Source organism: Artemia sp. Qi Xiang Cuo, chromosome 12 (assembly GCF_049724085.1).
Source record: "Artemia sp. Qi Xiang Cuo chromosome 12, ASM4972408v1, whole genome shotgun sequence".
Classification (NCBI taxonomy): domain Eukaryota; kingdom Metazoa; phylum Arthropoda; class Branchiopoda; order Anostraca; family Artemiidae; genus Artemia; species Artemia sp. Qi Xiang Cuo.
The window spans coordinates 12,037,507-12,055,165 of record NC_142805.1 but is presented as its reverse complement, the minus strand read 5'-3'; the positions used below and the strand labels follow the sequence as shown (position 1 = coordinate 12,055,165).

Here is a 17,659-nt window from a genome sequence, read left to right as displayed (position 1 = left end):
ACGAGTGAAACTTAAACTGAGTATACAAATGAAGCTTGAAACGAACAAAAATCCCTACAAATAAGAGTTTGGGTTTTGCCTCCTTCTTCTCAAGTAAAAGTTTAAAATCTATTGCGTTGTTGGCGCTTTACTGAAATATTCCTGTTGAAAACAAGATGAAACAGAATATCAACAAGGACGTAAGAAGCGGCAAAGCAAAAAACAGAGTAAGTGGCAAAGCAAAAAGCATGTATGAAACTGAAAAAAAAGATTATAAGAGCTAGATTTGTCTTTTGAGTTGTTTGACTGTTACAAAAATAGCATAAAAACCATTGTTCAGGCTAACTTCCGTTACCCAACTCCGTCAAATTCGTTTCACAACTGTTTTCATGATCGATATTTGAAAGACAATAGAAACTTAAGGGTCACATTTAGAATTAGGAATTTAGAATAGGAATCCAGCAATTTAAGTTGAATAAAAGTTAGAATAGGAATAAATTCTTTAATTAAACCGTGATAATACCATTCACAAAATATCCAGTATATTTCATGAATGTTATTTTCACCGTCTAATAAAAGGATTTATCCCTATTCAAAGTTCTTTTTTGCCATGGAAAGGTAGTCCGGTCTTTGAAATTGAAGCTAGGGGGATCTTAGTTTTCAAGCTACCCATGGTAGTAAGCGTTATTTTTCTGTTTATTCAACCGGCTCTTTTTTCTTAATGGCGATGCGGCAAAAGATATAAACACTTATAAAACAATTGAGAACGTTCAGTTCGGTCAAACCCATTTTGGAGGCAAATAAATAAACTTTGTTCGTTTCTCATAATCTATTAAAATCCATAATTTTTCGTTCTCGTCCTTAGGACATTTTTCAGCTGTAATTTCTAGTGATATTTGTAGCGATTTTTTGTCCACTCTATTCATTTCTTCTCTGTACTTTATTTGCGTGACTTAATTTTCAACTTAAAAAAAACAATCTTAAATGACTCAAAATAAAGAATATGAAAATTTTCTAGCAAAAAATTCCTAGACTCTCGTAATTTGTACAAATAAAATCCAAAAAACAGTGCTTGCAGGTTTGCAAGTTTAGAAACTACGTATAACACAAATTGTATTGTGCTCTAACTACAGTCAGGAGCAAGACACTAAGCGAACCCTGCAAAAAATTGAGCAGAACAAATCAGAATTTAAGGAACTTCGTTGTGAAAACCTAAGGAAAAGAATGTCAATAACGCTTTTTCATACCGAAATAATCAAATTTCATATTGAACTTGGACAACCTTTATTTAAAATATTTGCTGATGTGTGCAAACTACAGAATATTGACAACTATAATTTTTACCAAAACATGTTTCAGTCGATCAGAAAAAAAGATACCCCTAAAATTTCTCAGTGAATTCACCCATAATAATAAAAATAAGATGTTTCTTTATATTATATAGGATTAAAGTTTATGCTTTTAATTAACTGCCAGTAGAAAGCAACCTGTTAGATAAAACAAAACACAAAGGCAATAATGAAAATACATAAAATAAGCTTATCAAAGACAGAATTGCAATAAAAAATAACAGAAAAACAACATTTCAGATAAAAAAAAAGAACAAAAGTGGAGACGAAGAAAGTGCATTGAGCATAGTTTCTAGTCTTGAGCACACAGTGAAATTCAACTCCGAATATCTCCTTTTCTAGATAATACTTTAATGATAAAACGTTCGTTATGAAAGGTCTTTTGATCTTATATCTTAGCTAGAATCATTGTTTATCCTTGGAAGCAATCTTATAAAGAACGATCCCTAGCTCATAGGAACCAAAAGTTTAACATGTTAAAAAAAGAAAAAAACTTCCGGCTTGTTGAGAAACGAAATTTATTGGAATTTCAGAAAACAGGCTGAAGCCCCACAAAAATCTTGTCAATTCGAAAAGAAAATTGCTCCAGAAAAATCATCACACCAGAACACCTTACTTAAGAGAATTACAGTACCCTATGTTGATTAACGAAAAAAGACACTTTTTCGCATGAGAAAAAGTGATGTCTCCTTTTTTGGTAATGAGAATACAAAATGATAATACTACTAGATAATCATATTCATGTTCCGAATCCTCATATACGATTTTAAAGAAGGGTTTACTTCTTGTATGATTTTTCCTATGCTTAATAATGTGATCTGTCAAGCAATCCATATTTTTTTAAACTAATACTTTAAAAAGATTGCATATCTTTTATTTATGTGTTTATAAATATGCTTAGGTTTTGCATACATTTTAAAAACAGTTTTCTTATGGATTGCTGACAAAATTTTCATATAAGCACTTTTCTCTAACACAGAATTTTTTGATAAATAATACATGAAAATTTTGATAAATATATTACGAACTTACAAATGACATACACAAAGGGATTTCCCTCAGTGTGGCTTCTTAGATAATTAAGATAACCCAGTGCGTGAAGTAAATTTCTTACATATATTCCGTTTGAAAGGTTTATCTCTAGTATGAGTTCTTGCATAACAAGAAGAGATGGAACTAGTAATAAAACCTATGACAAGATATGCCAGCACTAGTAATAAAACTTTTCTGACAATATATCAAACAAAAGGTCTTTTTCCGGTATGAGATCTTTGATGATTGGATAAACTGGATGAACTTAAACATTTTTTACATATATCACATTCGAAAAGGTTTTATCTCATGTGATTCTTTTGATGAACAGATAAACTGGCACTTGAAGTAAAACATTTCTTACACATATCACATTTAAAAGGTTTTTCTCCAGTATGAGATCTCTGATGAATAGATAAATTGGAATTTGAAATAAAAAGTCTATTACATATATCAAATTAGAAAGGTTTTTCTCCAGTATGAGTTCTTTGATGAATATCTAGGTTGCCTTTGTGGCGGAAAGTTTTGTCACATATATTACATTCAAAAGGTTTTTCTCCAGTATGAGTTCTTTGATGAACGGATAAAACGGAACTACAAGTAAAACACTTCTTACATATATCACATTCGAAATGTTTTTTTCTAGTATGAGTTCTTTTGTGATAAAATAAACCGGAAGCTGCTGAATAACATTTCTTACATATATCACATTTAAAAGGTTTCTTTCCTGTATGAGTTGTTCGGTGAGAAGATAAACAGGAACTGCTTGCAAAACATTTCTTACAGATATCACATTGAAAAGGTTTTTCTCCCGTATGAGTTCTCTGATGACGAGATAAATTGGTACTTGAAGTAAAACATTTCTTACATATATCACATTCGAAAGGTTTTTCTCCAGTATGAGTTCTTTGATGAATAAATAGATGGGCTTTTTGGCAGAAAGTCTTGTCACATATATTAAACTCAAAAGGTTTTTCTCCAGTATGAGTTCTTTTGTGATCAGATAAACTTTTACTTGTAGTAACACGTTTCTTACAGATATCACATTCAAAAGGTTTTTCTCCCGTATGAGATCTTTGATGAACAACTAGGTAACCTTTATGGCTGAATGTTTTGTCACATATGTTACATCCGAAAGGCTTTTCTCCAGTATGAATTCTTTGATGAATAAATAGGTTGCCTTTGTGGCGGAATGTTTTGTCACATATATTACATTCGAAAGGCTTTTCTCCAGTATGAGTTCTTTTGTGATCAGATAAACTTTTACTTGTAGTAACACGTTTCTTACAGATATCACATTGAAAAGGTTTTTCTCCCGTATGAGTTCTCTGATGACGAGATAAATTGGTACTGTCAGTAAAACATTTCTTACACATATCACATTTGAAAGGTTTTTCTCCCGTATGAGTTCTCTGATGACGAGATAATTGGTACTTGCAGTAAAACATTTCTCACATACATCACATTGAAAAGGTTTTTCTCCCGTATGATTTCTCTGATGGCGAGATAAACTGGCACTTGTAGTAAAACGGTCCTTACACATATCACATTTGAAAGGTGTTTTTCTAGAATGAGAAACCTCCTGTTTTGCCAGATCTTTTTCTGCAAATACATGAATGTGACTTGGTAGCTCACTTTGACAGTTCAAATTTATTTCTTTTTTTAGACATATTCTCGCAAGACCTGGCATGCTAGGTAATCCATGTCCTTGTTTGGTCATATAATTATCAGACAACCCTGCAACAAGGAGAACTATAAAAATATAAAATTCATTCAGAATCACAGACTTATAATTTTTTTAAGCTCTTATTTAATTTACCATACAAGTCATGATTTTTACATTTTTAGCTGTACATAGTTATTATAAAATGAATTTTAATGACTCTTAACTCGCTATTTATTTCTTGGCTGACTCGCAAAAAATTAGCAAACATTCATATAAACAAATTTTTGACGAATTTATAGTTTCATATATATATAAAAAAAAATAACGAAAAAAAAAATTCTGAGTATGCCCATGGCCAGGTAGGCACTTTAATCATATACTAATTGGCACAAAAATAAACTTGAATCAAGTCTCAAAGAACTGCATTAACTATAAGAACACCTATAGCATATCAACTTTAAAGTAAGTATTGTGCAGTATGCAACAATTGTGGAAATCCTGAATAAAAACAATTTTTATCTCTGTCTTATGAAGCCAAAGTTTGCAGGTGGTTTCTTTCTGATTGTTCTTTTAGAAGAATCATTAAAAAATCATTAAAAAAGATTATGCAGTGGTGCGATATTATCGAGCGTACCCCATTTTCAAATATCTACAGGCAATATTTTAAGTCCTGTTTATATTTGATTTGACTTTACATGACATGTTTCACTTTATATGGCTTGATTTTGACTTGAACAACCTATTAGATATGGCTTACCCCAGGGAACATCCCTAGTCCACTTCTGTTTAATCTATATTTTTCTGAGTATCAGTGACAGCAAGCATCTTTTGGGCTTTATGTTGATGACCTAGTAATATAAAAGTCAGGCAGAATTGTCATTGAATTTGGTCCGAGATCTTTAACAAGATGTTCACATAATCTCTTGTTTCTCAGAAGCATTAGATTTGTCTATTTCCGCTTCTAAAACCAAAGCCATCCTATTTACTAAACAAAAACATACAAAGTATTGTTTTGAATAGCTCTCTTATAGATTAGGAATTTTCAATGAAGTTGTTGGGAGTTGTTTTTGATTGCAAACTTAGACGGCACAATCACATAAAATGACAAAGGAACAATATTTTTCAGAAACTGGCTCTACTAAAACTCCTTGCTAATTCTAAATTGGTTCATCAACTGTAAAAATCATTGGTTTTTATAATGTTTATGAAAGAGAAAAAATGGAACATGGCATTCAGTATTTTGCCAATAGTTACAATAATATAAATTTATGTAGTAAAAATGTTATAATATTGTTTACAATAATTACAAAACACTGCAGTTCGAAATGCTATGGGGTTTCATATGCATACCAAAATTGCTAAAATGAGAAACCTGTCAGGAATCACCCCACTGCAGGAGAGAACTCTTCTTCTGAAAAGATGGCAATCACCAGAGTACAAGGATATGCTAGTTAACAATTTGTATACCAGAAAGCCTCTGATAAACCACAGTCCATGTTTCTGTATCATCTTACCGGAATCTTCATCTAAAGGAGTTTTTGGAGTTGACTTCTCAGTTGATGGGTACTTTCCTCTTTGTTCATTCTCCATAATGTGGGATGGGTCATTCTCCATAATGGGAGATGGCTCCCGTTGAGTGGCATACGAGCATGCTGCTACTGAATAAATAATGCTATTCAGCCCAGGAAGTTAAGACAATCTTTGAACATTGTGTGAATATCTTTTTCCCAATTATATGCATGTTTATACTGAGGGTTCTGTTAGATTCAAAAGCTGGTGCAGCTGCCTGTATCCCAGACCCAGACCTGAATATTTTTACCCCCTTTTGATTAATTCATCAGTACGTCCACTTCGCAACTCGCAATAGATGCCTTAATTGGTCTGGAGAACTCTTCAGAGAGCATCCTTTTCCTGACAGATTCTCTTTTATCAATTCATCTTCTAAGCCAAATCAAAACCTGAAAGGTATACACCAAAAGATCGGCTATCTGTTTTCAAAGAGATTTTCATTGAATTTCATCATATTTCTAAATATAGAAAATTCAAATATAAAGAAATAGCGGATAATCTTGCAAATAAGGCAGCAAATATCCCTCCCCACAGAAATTTGAGGACTGCAAATTTTGGAGAGGTTGTGGGAGCTCAAGCAAAAATTGACCACCTTAGTTTTGTGCATTCTCCTTTAAAATCTAAGAATTTTAATCTTTTTTTTAAGCTAATATCCTTTAATGCTTTATTATAAAATATATACTGGAACTATTATACTTAAAGCTTTTTAAATGGAGAATCCACTTCACCCCCCTTATCCAGAAATTGGAATCAAACATCGGTAAATGTTCAGCATATTCTCTTTGAATGTAATCCAATAGACCAATATTCTAGGAGGCTGAGAAATGAAAGCCATCATGTGCATATCCCTATATGATTTGATGCCGTTATTGATTGTTCCATTTCGTATGATTTGGAAGCCACAATTTACAGGTTGATAATAATGATCCTAAAAAGATGCCATTTTTATTAGCATAACGTTGATTGTTATCAGCTTGCAGATATTTTTGGAATATATTTAGGATTGTTGAAAAATCAGTGAAAGCATTCCAGCAAATTCAAAGAGGTGAATGAGTCCCTTTCTAGAATGAGACCTTGTAAACATATAGAACAAGATTTTTAAAATCACCCTTGACAATTGAGCCCCGTGTAAATTAACCCCTTCTTTGGAGACAGTGTTGCATTAAAATCAAGAAAAATTAAGGGGTTTCTAGAAGAGAATGAGTAAACTATGGAGTTTTTACATATCCATATTGTGAAGGCATATTATCTTTAATCCGTGTAGATAAATTCAAGCTAAATCCATATTTTGTAAATTGTAAAAGAGCTCTAATGAGTCCACATAGGGAGAAACACGTTCCAAATAAAATTTAGTTTGTCGTTTATTCAAGGGTTTAATTGGAATACAATATTTTATGTCCTAATAATGAAAACCAACAGAGATTATTATTTACTAAACATTTTGTTTTTTAAATGCAACTAATCAAATCAGCTGATACCTATCTTTCCTGCCTGCAATAAATACCTATGTTTCCCACCTGACCACAACTTCAACGAAAGTTTTAGATAAACCTTCTCAATTCGGACACTCAAAAATACAGCAGAAGATCAGCATATCTGAAGCATACCTTCGTCCTCGTCAGTGTTCAACTCCAGTTTAATAGGGTCAGCATTATGATTACAATCTCCAGAGATGCCAGTAGAAATAGAAAAATGTTTGGCTTCTTGTTTCATTAATAGCATAGGATGTGTACTTCCAAATATATCCTTATCATCATTTGAGGATACATCTTCATCTTCTACAAAAAAAAATAAAAATCTAATAAAAACACAGAAAACAAAATTAGTCGGCTGGCACATAATTTTTATATGGTAGTTCGATGATGAGTACAGGTAAAATGATCCTCTCAGTATCTAGACACTTCGTAAATACATACAAAACAGGAAGAGCATCAGATTGGAAAAGAAACTATATTATGATGGTAATGGCCAATTATCGCAGGGTCTGTCAAAAGTTTTTTCATTAAGGTTGAACCAATAGCTGCTTCCTAGTGAAGATCCAACGACCTATAGTAACAGAAAGCTTAAGAATTATCTAGAAAAAAAACTGGCTAATTAGGAAAATATGGGATTTTTAGCTGATTGGTGATTCACCACTCAGGTGACGATGCAGAGTGGCAAAACAGTTGACTATTATTTTGGGTTATGTTAACAGTAAAAGTTTATAAAGAAAACATATTTATGAGAATTAAAAGAAAAAGTTTGGATTTTTTTGGTTGGAGGTTTACAATCTTCAATCTTGAACATCAGATGCTTTTAGAGGGTGAAAACTAAAATACAAATTCTTAGAAAAACAGCGAAAAGAAAAAAGTGAAAGCAATTTTGAAACAAGCCTATTGCTGTAACTTACGCCGAAAAGAAAAATATATTTATGTGATTAGGTTCATTCGTTTCCAATCTATCAATTCACTCTGTCAAAATTATGATATCACTTAGTATTTTTCCTCGGGCAAGATCTAGACTGGGGCTGTTCAACCTATTGCACGCGGGTCGCACTGCGGTCTACCTGGGATTTATATGCGGTCCACTAGTCACTTTCACTTGAAATTTCCCCGTGTATTTTATTTCAAGTGATAATACAGGCCATTATAATATAAGGTTGATCATCACTGTTCTAGACTTTTGTTGAAAATAGGGGGATTGATCTTGCTTCAAGATTTTCAGCCAATTTTCTATCTAGAAAACTCCGCATACAATATTTACGAATTGTACTTTGAAGATTGATGGATTTAAACTTTAGCTAGAAAATTATATCATGTTGTCGTCTAATTTTATAACATTGAATTGTAAGAGAGCTATAAATACACTAGGCGTTTGTAGTCCGTCTTGATTTATCCCTCTCCTAGTAGAAAACAATGAAGGGAATTCAAAAAAAAATATTTTTATCAAAACCTTTACTTTTTAGCATTGGGTATTTCTTGACTAGAGAAAAAATCCAATCAAACAGTTCGTGGTAACGAACTGTAAGTAAGGAGCAACCCGGCTCAATGGTAACCGAAACTCTAAAAAACGGATCAATTTGGTATCAATAGATACATCAAAAGAATCAAATTTTAATTCTGAGTTCAAATATATAAGTTTCATCAAATTTAATATTACCCATCAAAAAGTTACGGGCCTCACAAAATTTGGCTGATTTTCGAAAAAAAAGGGAAAAGGCCCCCTAAAAGCTACAGAACCTTAACGAAAATCACAGCATAATATTAAGCGTATCAGAGAACCCTACTGTAGAGGTTTCAAGCTCCTATCTACAAAAATGTGGAATTTTGCATTTTTGCCAGAAGAAAGATCACGGGTGCGTGTTTATTTGTTTGTTTTTTTTTTCTTTTCCCCAGGGGTAATCGTATTGACCCAGTGTTCCTAGAATATCGTAGGAGGGCTCATTGGAACAGAAATTAAAAGTTCTAGTGCACTTTTTAAGTGACCAAAAAATATGGATGGCAACTAGGCCCCCTCCCACGCTCATTTTTTCTGAGTCACCCAATTAAAATTTTGAGATAGCCATTTTGTTCAGCATAGTCAAAAATCTAATAAATATGTCTTTAACGATGACTTAATCCCCCACAGTTCCCAGTGGAAGGGCTGCAAGTTATGAACTTTGCCCATTGCTTACATATTGTAAAGGTTATTGGGAAGTATACAGACATTTCAGGAAGAATTTTTTTCTGGTGGGGGGGGGGGGGCTGGAGGAGGGGGTTACTCGGGAGAATCTCCGTGGAGGATGTTTCTTCGGGGTAAGGGACATTTCTATGGAGGAGGCGCTGGATTTCCAAGCATTATTTAAAAAACGATCAGAAATTAAATTAAAAAAGACAAGTTTTTTCAACTGAAAGTAAGAAGCAACATTAGAACTTAAAACGAACAGAAATTATTACGTATATTAGGGGGTTCTCCCCCAAGTCAATACCTCGCTCTTTACGCTACAGTTTTTATAGTGCTTTCAAAAGAGCTATCTATTCTAATTAAACAGCCTTTGTGATTCAGGGGTTTGTGAATTAAAATTTTTTCAACTTTTAACGTAAAGAGCGTAGTATTGACTAAGGGGAGAACCCCATCATATACGTAATAAAAAAAAACAATATAAAAAAAACAAGTGATACGGCTCAATAGTAATCGAAACTTTTAAAAACGGAACTTTGATGTCAATAAATATATCAAAAGAATGGGCTTACAATGCTGATTCTAAATATATAAATTTTATTGAGTTTAGTATTACTCATCAAAGGCCTGAGAAAATTTACCTGATTTTTTAAAGAGGGGGGAAAATCCCCTAAAAGTGAAAGAATTTTAATGAAAATCACACCGTCAGATTCAGCGTATCAGAAAACCCTATAACATAGGTTTCAAGCTCATTTCTGCAAAAATCTGCAACTTTGTATTTTTTGCCAGAAGAGAAATATACAAATATAGAAGTTCGTTACGTAAGTTAATTTGTAAATTACGTCAGAACCAAATTTAGAAACAGCCATTTAGCAAAAGAAAAGTAAAATTTTTATGCAAATTTTGTTTAGGCCTACTTATTCAATGACGGTGAGCCAAAATAAAATCTGCATTAACTAAAAAACGATCAGAAATTAAATAAAAAAAACAAGTTTTTTAAACTGAAAGTAAGCAGCAACATTAAAACTTAAAACGAACAGAAATTATTCCGTATATGAAAGGGGCTGTCCCCTCCTCAACGCCTCGCTCTTTACGCGAAAGTTTGACTCTGTCTCACAACTTTATTTTTTAAAACAATAAAAAAAATTTAGCGAAAAGAGCGAGGCGTTGAGGAGGGGACAGTCCCTTTCATATACGTAATAATTTCTGTTCGTTTTAAGTTTTAATGTCGCTCCTTACTTTCAGTTTAAAAAACTTGTTTTTTTATTTAATATCGTATTAAAAATTCAGCTTGGTCGTTATTCAAAATTTTTGGACTATGAGTTATAACACTTTGTCGAATTTAGCAGCATAGTAATTCTTTTAAATTGAAACAAATTTTTAGAATTTTTAAGAGCAGCCTGCCAAAGAATTGACATCAAATAGTAATAATTGTGTGGCAAATTATAAGCTTTTAGTCTCAGCAAATTTATTACGTTTAACTCTGAGCTGGACTCTTTTTTTGAAGAAACTACTTTTTCAATAGTTTATTTGGCAATTGCTGGATGAAAGAGACCCATTTACATATCATGGTTGTACCCACAGCTGCAACCAAGTAAAGAACAAACCTTAGCAAATAGTATCTAGAATTTTAAAGTGTATTTTCTACAAAAGTTTTCAGTAAAAATACCTTTTCTATGCACGCTGATTCCCACATTCCTGACTATTATTCAGGTTAACTGGAATGGTAGCTTTTAATCATTAAAATTATTTGTTAAAATAACAAAAGAATCTGAAAACCATCTAAAGTCAAATTGCAATAAAAGCACACTAATGGAAGTATTCCCATAAAAAAAACCCTAAGCTGATGATTTGGATGCCACGACTTGAATAACACGGTAAATCACATTTTTTGCAAGTGTAGCACAGATATATGCTCTATTTTTTCCCGGGATGATTTTGATGAAACCGTAGGTTCATCACAATCCACAGAATTCAGCTTGATCGTTGTTAAAATTTTGGGACTATAAGTTATAACAATTTGTTAAATTTCTCAGCATAATAGCTTTTAATGATTGAAGCAAAGGTTTGAGAATTTTTAAGAAAAGCCTACCAAAGAATTGACATAAAAAGGAAAAAACTACACAATTCAGGTTATCATTGTTAAGAACCCTGTGCTAGAGACTTTCAGTTTCTCTTGCATCCCTTTAACAATAAGAAATATGTCTTTATTTTGTTGTTGATTATTTGCTTTGTGACAAATCAAAAGTTTTTACTAAGAGGAAATTTGTTACATTTAATTTGAAACTGGACTCTTTATTTTAAGGAGCTTGAGTTCTTTAATGGACTCCTGGCACAGTTTATCTGATAAACGCCTTAGATCATATGTTCTCTTTTACATTTCATGGATAGAACCTTCCACTGCAAACAAGTAAAGATCAAACCTCAGCAAACACTATCCAAAATTTTATAGTGCATTTCCTACAAAACTGTCCAGTGAAAAACCCTTTTCTATGCATGCTGATTCCAAAATCCTGACTATTATTGAGGTTAAATGGAATGGTACCTAAAAGTTTTCGAATGGTAACTTAAAATCATGTTAAATTAGGAACAAAACTGTTAAAACTCTACTTTAAAAAATAGTCAAATACTTAATTTGAGGGTAATCGTTTATCAAATTGCATGAAGGACTTGATTAGCAAGATTTCAGTTTGGAAAATTTCTTTGCAAAAAGTTATTTTTACAATAGTTATGTTTAATAGTTTGTATAATTTATTTTTCAATTTAGAGTTGCAGAAATAAGTTGGGAATTGAAGCAAGCTTCCTAATTCTTGATAAAAAAAAATAGCAGAAATAAGCAACAAATTGTCTCAAACACAAATAATAGGCCTACCAATTACCTTGCTTAACAGCAGTCATGGCCAAAAGTGTGGGTGTTTCCATACTTCATCAATAGAGTTAAAAAAACAGTAAGTCTCTCTTGACTGCTCTAGTCAGTTAGAAATCTCTAGAATTTGAATAATTAATTAATTATTAATGGATACTACATTCCATAATTATATGGTATGGTATTTACCATAATTACATGGTAAATAATTAAATGGTACCAAATCTTCAAAAGAAAATGAAGGAGCACAAAACATAGAAATTAGTTGGAAGATAAAAACATAAAAAGCATAGAAATTCAAACATTCAAGACCAATCTAATGACAAACAAATTTTGATAGTGGACAACAGCAATAACATTTTTCTTATTGTTGATGGTCTCATCTCAGAGTGGGAGGACATCTACTCAGAAGCCCACTTCAGAGAAGATTGGGACTACTCACTGATGCCCTGTGTGCCTCTAGAGCCACTGGAAGAACTAAGGTCTAAGGTAATAAATGCAAAGGAAGAGGGGACATCCTCAAAACCAATTAAAATTTGAAAACAATCATTTTGTTTAAAACAGTAAAAAAGCTCAATAATTATACCTTCCGGGATGTCAAGAACCCAACAGCCCAAAGAAAGGGTTGTAAATTATACATTTTGCCCATTCTTTACACATAGCATTTATCAGAGGCAATGATGTAGTGTTGTCTATAGTAAAGAGCCATAAGACTTCATTGTATAGTTCTTTTTTTTAAAGAAGCACTTGTTATGGAAGGGGTGGCTGCATAAACATTTGAGGGGGTTCAGTTGACTGGAAGTTGGAATGCCTAGCAGCCTTTTTAAGAATCAAAAGCAACCAATCACAATTTTGACAGAGCTACTTGGTTCAAAATAGTCCTAAGGTCAAACAACTATGCTTCCAAGGTGGACAATCTCCATCCCCCCTCCAGTTCCTGGGGCAATGTAACTTGTGCAAGTTGTGTATTGTTAACATATAAGGATTTTTATTAGAAAAGAGGGCATTAATATGAAATTGTAAAGAAATACTGAAACAAAACAGAATCAAAATCCACTAAATGCTTGGTGGAAAAAAATATCAGCAATATCTAAGGAAAAACTTAGGGTATTAAGTTGAAGCTTTTCAGGTATGTTGAAGAGAGATTGGAGGGCAGCCCACCCTATTTCCATTATAAGGTGCCCTCTCTGCCCAAGGATAGTAAATTATGAAATTTGCTCATTGTTTATATACAGCCTTTATCATTAAGAAGAAGTATAAATACTTGATTTGTGGTCTATCCAAAAAAGCTAAGGGCAGAGGCCAGGACCTCTAACTGCTGTGGGAGGGGGGGGGGGTGGTATTGCATTCCTGGAGGTATAGTTACTAGAACTTTTGACCCAGGCCCTGACCTACTTTACTAGATGATATAAAATTCACCAGACAAAGCCAAAAATATATTATTGACTTTACTTGACTGATATATTTAAGAGAGCATAAATAAAAAGGACTAGGGAAAGAAATGTATTATTTCAGTACTAAATATAGGAAACGACTCTTTGAATTTAGATTTTGAAAATTTCATTTCTGCAACATCTTGCCCCAGTAAGATAGTAGAATATTTTACTTGGCTATGAATTGGGATAGATAAAGTGAACAATTAGGAGTTGATCCAGAGCCTTTCATCCCCTCCACTTTTTCCCTCAACAAATGAAACAGACAATTTTGGATATTGGAAACTGAAATTTGACAAATGATCTAGGAGACAATTATTACCAATTAAATTTTTTAATATGGTATTATGGTAGTAAAAAAAAAACGTTTTTCAATGAATATGCCACTAAAATGTTTATATTGAAGTTCACAGGGGGAGGGGGATTGCTAAAAACCCCTCCAATTGATACACTTTGGAACCAAACTGTGACAACCTGATGTAATCTTTGTTGTATAAAAGAAATATCTCCAAAAGTAAATGCTTAGCTAAACAAAACTTTAGATTGTCTAAACTATGTGTCCTTCATGCAATTTTCCAAAGCTCAATTCTGCTGATGTTGCTTATTTGCTATTAAATTTATTTGATGAAAATATGATGCATAAGAGGATATTAAGGATAATATTACAAATTAAGGGATACTATATGATTTAAGTAAATGTAAATTTTTTTTATGGCAAATAGCTAGGTAGACAGTGAATACATCACTTGATGCCTTTTTTATGCTCTATTTGTATCTGGGGTGAAGTCCATTTTGATCCTTTAATGGGGCCCCAAAATGGTAACATGTTACCTTGCCTAGTAGTTCTAGGACCTGGCCCTACAAAAAAACTGACTGTATTCAGTGAACAAGGTTAAACAAGGAAATTAACCAAAGACAAATGGAATTTTCACTTCATAGCACATATGAATTTTAGGTTATGAATAAAAACTGATTAAAACAAATCTGTAAATATGATAAAAAATCAGATAAAAAACAAGGAAATATGATTCATTGGTACTTGTTGCAAATTATAAAATAAAATTTTGTCATATTTTGTTTAATCTCTTTATATAGCCTAGGGTAATATGAGGCCATTAGCAGGGGGCAGTGGGTAAACCATCAAAAATGAGGGTAAAATTCTAGATAGCCAAAAGTAGCTAAAGTAGAATTTTACCAATTTTGAGTTTGGGGGGAAGGGGGATTTTAAAAACATCTTCCCATAACATGATTTGTCCTCTGAAGTCAATTCTGATATTTGTAGCACTCTATCTATTAGTGCTCTAGAACTAGGCCTATTTAAAAACCTTCTTAAGTAGAATTTTAGAAATTTTTGAGTTTTGGGGAAGGGGGATTTCAAAAAGATCTTCCCATGACATAACTTGTCTTCTAAAGTCAATTCTGATGTTTGTAGCACTCTATCAATTAGTGCTTCAGAAATATTTAAAAAGCTTTGTGAGAGCATGGACCTATAAAAATCCCTGAAATCCATCCCTGAAAGTTTCATTTTCCTAACCCAACCCCTTTCCAAGATAGCCAAAAGTAACAAAAGTAGAATTTTACCTGACAGCCTAGACCAGAGATAGCCAAAAGTAGAATATTACCTAAAGTTTGAGTCAGTCAGGTTTGTATGTTTTTAATTTTTAGCATGATTCTACGTTCTCATTAATAAGACAACTTTTCAGTTTACTCTTGATAATATTCATGCTTGAAAAATAGGCTATACCTAGGCTGTTGAAATTTTGACAAAACAACACGGGAAGATGTTTTTAAAATCCCCCTTCCCCCCAAACTCAAAATTTTCTAAAATTCTACTTTAGAAGCATTTTAAATATTTCTAAAGCACTAATGGATAGAGTGCTACAAACATCATAATTGACTTTAGAAGACACATTATATCACAGGAAGAGGTTTTTAAAATCCCCCTTCCCCCAAGACTCAAAATTTTCTAAAATTCTACTTCAGAAGCTTTTTAAATATTTAAAGCACTAATTGATAGAGGGCTACAAACATCACAATTGACTTTACAAACATAATTTGTCCTCTAAAGTTGATTCTGATGTTTGTAGCACTCTATGTCTTAGCCCTTTAGAAATATTTAAAACAGCTTCTAAAGTAAAATTTTGGAAAATTTTGAGGTAAAATTCTACTTTAGCTACTTTTGACTATCTTGGAAAGGGGTTAGGTTTAGAAAATGAAACTTCCAGGGATGGGTCTACAGGCTAAAGTATGTCCTGGGAAGATTTTAAAGAATATTCAGAAGGTTTTAAAGATATGCAAATACATTTCCTAAATTTTGGAAATAAACTATTTATATTGCTTAAAATTTTGCTCAAATAACAGGAATTGCATTTTCAGAGCTAAAGCCAGAGGAAAAGAAACTGATAACTGAAAATTAAGGTAAAATGTTGTTTTGTCAAAATTCCAATAGATAGCCTATAGACCTCTCATGTAGGCAAATATCAGGACCCTCTAGAGGGAGAAGGAGTGGAGGTAGGTATTTCAAAATACCTTCCCGGGACATACTTTAGCCTGTAGACCCATCCCTGAAAGTCTCATTTTCCTAACCTAACCCCTTCCCAAGATAGCCAAAAGTAGCTAAAGTAGAATTTTACCGGCTGTCATATTAGGGTAGCCTAGGAAAGCACTTTGACTGGAGAATCTAATAGCCTAGACTTCTTGTTTTCTTTCCACTAGTAATTTTAACTGAATATCATAAATATACATGCAATTTGCTTGGAATTCAGTTGTTTTTATAAAAAAAAGTTAATTTATTTTCATTCGAAATTCCGCTTAAATTGTCACTTGCATGGTTACCGTTGTAGCCAAAAAGCAACAATATCTTTGGCCGTTTTTAATTAAGAACATTGTTAATTACGAATCTCAGTCACCAACTCGCTTGCAAAACCTTAGGACATGGTCAGTCATAAATCTTTGAATCATTTTTGATCTCCAATTTCCTTCAAATGACTCATAGAACTGATATAAAATCTAACTGAACATGTATTTCTACGAAATTTGCCACTCCTTGAGAGTAGCTGAAAGGGTTGCTGTCCCATTACGTAGCGACCGACGTGGGTCGCGAGTGAAAGGATGGGCCTCTAACAGTGAGCTTGTGAAGGCAAGAGCAGCTGCCAAGTTCTGGCTGGGGGTTTGGCACGAGTGCGACCGGCCAAGAAGCGGGGTAGTCAATGAATTGCGGGTTTATACAAAACGGCGGTTCGCGAAAGAGCTACGAAAACATCGTAGTAGCCTCAAACGGGAAACAGTTTCAAAAATCATTGAAAACCCTAATTTGGTCTGTAGAAAGTACGGGACAAAATGCTAGTGATATAGATGAGGAAATATGGGTAGATTATTTTGCTGCTGAATTCTCCCCACCAGATGAAGTGAAAAATAAAAAGTTTAGCGAAGAGCTCGATCAGCTTATGACGAAAGAGCATAATTACATCGTGATTTCTAGTGCGAAAATAACCCACCTTTGTCAAAAATTAAAGAAGAAATTATCCGCCGGTGCCGACCAAATCTGTGCTCTACACCTACTGAATGGTGGTCCAGTTCTATCGGAGCATTTAGCAATAGCTTACCAAATTATACTAACACATGGTATTGTACCGGATATTTTCTGTTTAGGTGTGATCACTCCAGTTTTGAAAAAGGGTAAACCTGCTCATGAACCATCGTCATACAGACCCATTACTGTATCATCTGTGTTTTGTAAGCTATTTGAAAAGCTCATAATTTCGGACATTAAAGCTAGTTGTAAAGTGCCTCCCCACCAGTTTGGATTCCAAGCTGGCTTAGGATGTGCCCATGCCTTGCATGTAGTTGCAAATGTTCTACTGGATGCCCACATTTCGAAAGAAAGCCTAGCTATAGGTGAATATGATGTACGGCGGGCTTTTGATTCGGGTATCCATTCTCAGAATATGGTTGAGCTGAGAAAGTCCGGAGTTGACCGTGCTATTGTCAAACCCTTGAACGACATGTATAGTAGGCTCAAGGTCTGTATTAAACTGTCAGGTAAATTAAGTCGTAGGTTTGCTGTGGTGAAGAAAGGTATAAAACAGGGAGCCGTATCATCACCTGATCTGTTCAACAACAGCAT

At 33.3% G+C, this 17,659-nt stretch overlaps 1 protein-coding gene across 1 annotated transcript; it reads right to left on the bottom strand.

The window, feature by feature from the left end:
• Nucleotides 1-2,045: 2,045 nt before the first annotated feature.
• On the bottom strand, nt 2,046-12,222 carry LOC148945791 (uncharacterized). The gene is made up of 5 exons (XM_089098332.1): nt 12,114-12,222; nt 7,203-7,373; nt 3,877-4,097; nt 2,869-3,793; nt 2,046-2,784 (listed from the first exon to the last, which is right to left on the bottom strand). Exons 1-5 carry the CDS (start codon nt 12,154-12,156, stop codon nt 2,663-2,665), a joined length of 1,482 nt encoding a protein of 493 aa, XP_088954458.1. The 5' UTR covers nt 12,157-12,222; the 3' UTR covers nt 2,046-2,662.
• Between the last annotated feature and the right edge of the window lie 5,437 nt (nt 12,223-17,659).

Bases quoted from the DNA above. Each gene is read 5' to 3' on its own strand.
- LOC148945791 (XM_089098332.1), bottom strand. From the start codon at position 12,156: ATGGAAACACCCACACTTTTGGCCATGACTGCTGTTAAGCAAG. The intron at 7,374-12,113 runs GTAATTGGTAGG...TTTTTTTTGTAG, and splicing joins CATGACTGCTGTTAAGCAAG to AAGATGAAGATGTATCCTCA. The intron at 4,098-7,202 runs GTATGCTTCAGA...TCCTTGTTGCAG, and splicing joins GAACACTGACGAGGACGAAG to GGTTGTCTGATAATTATATG.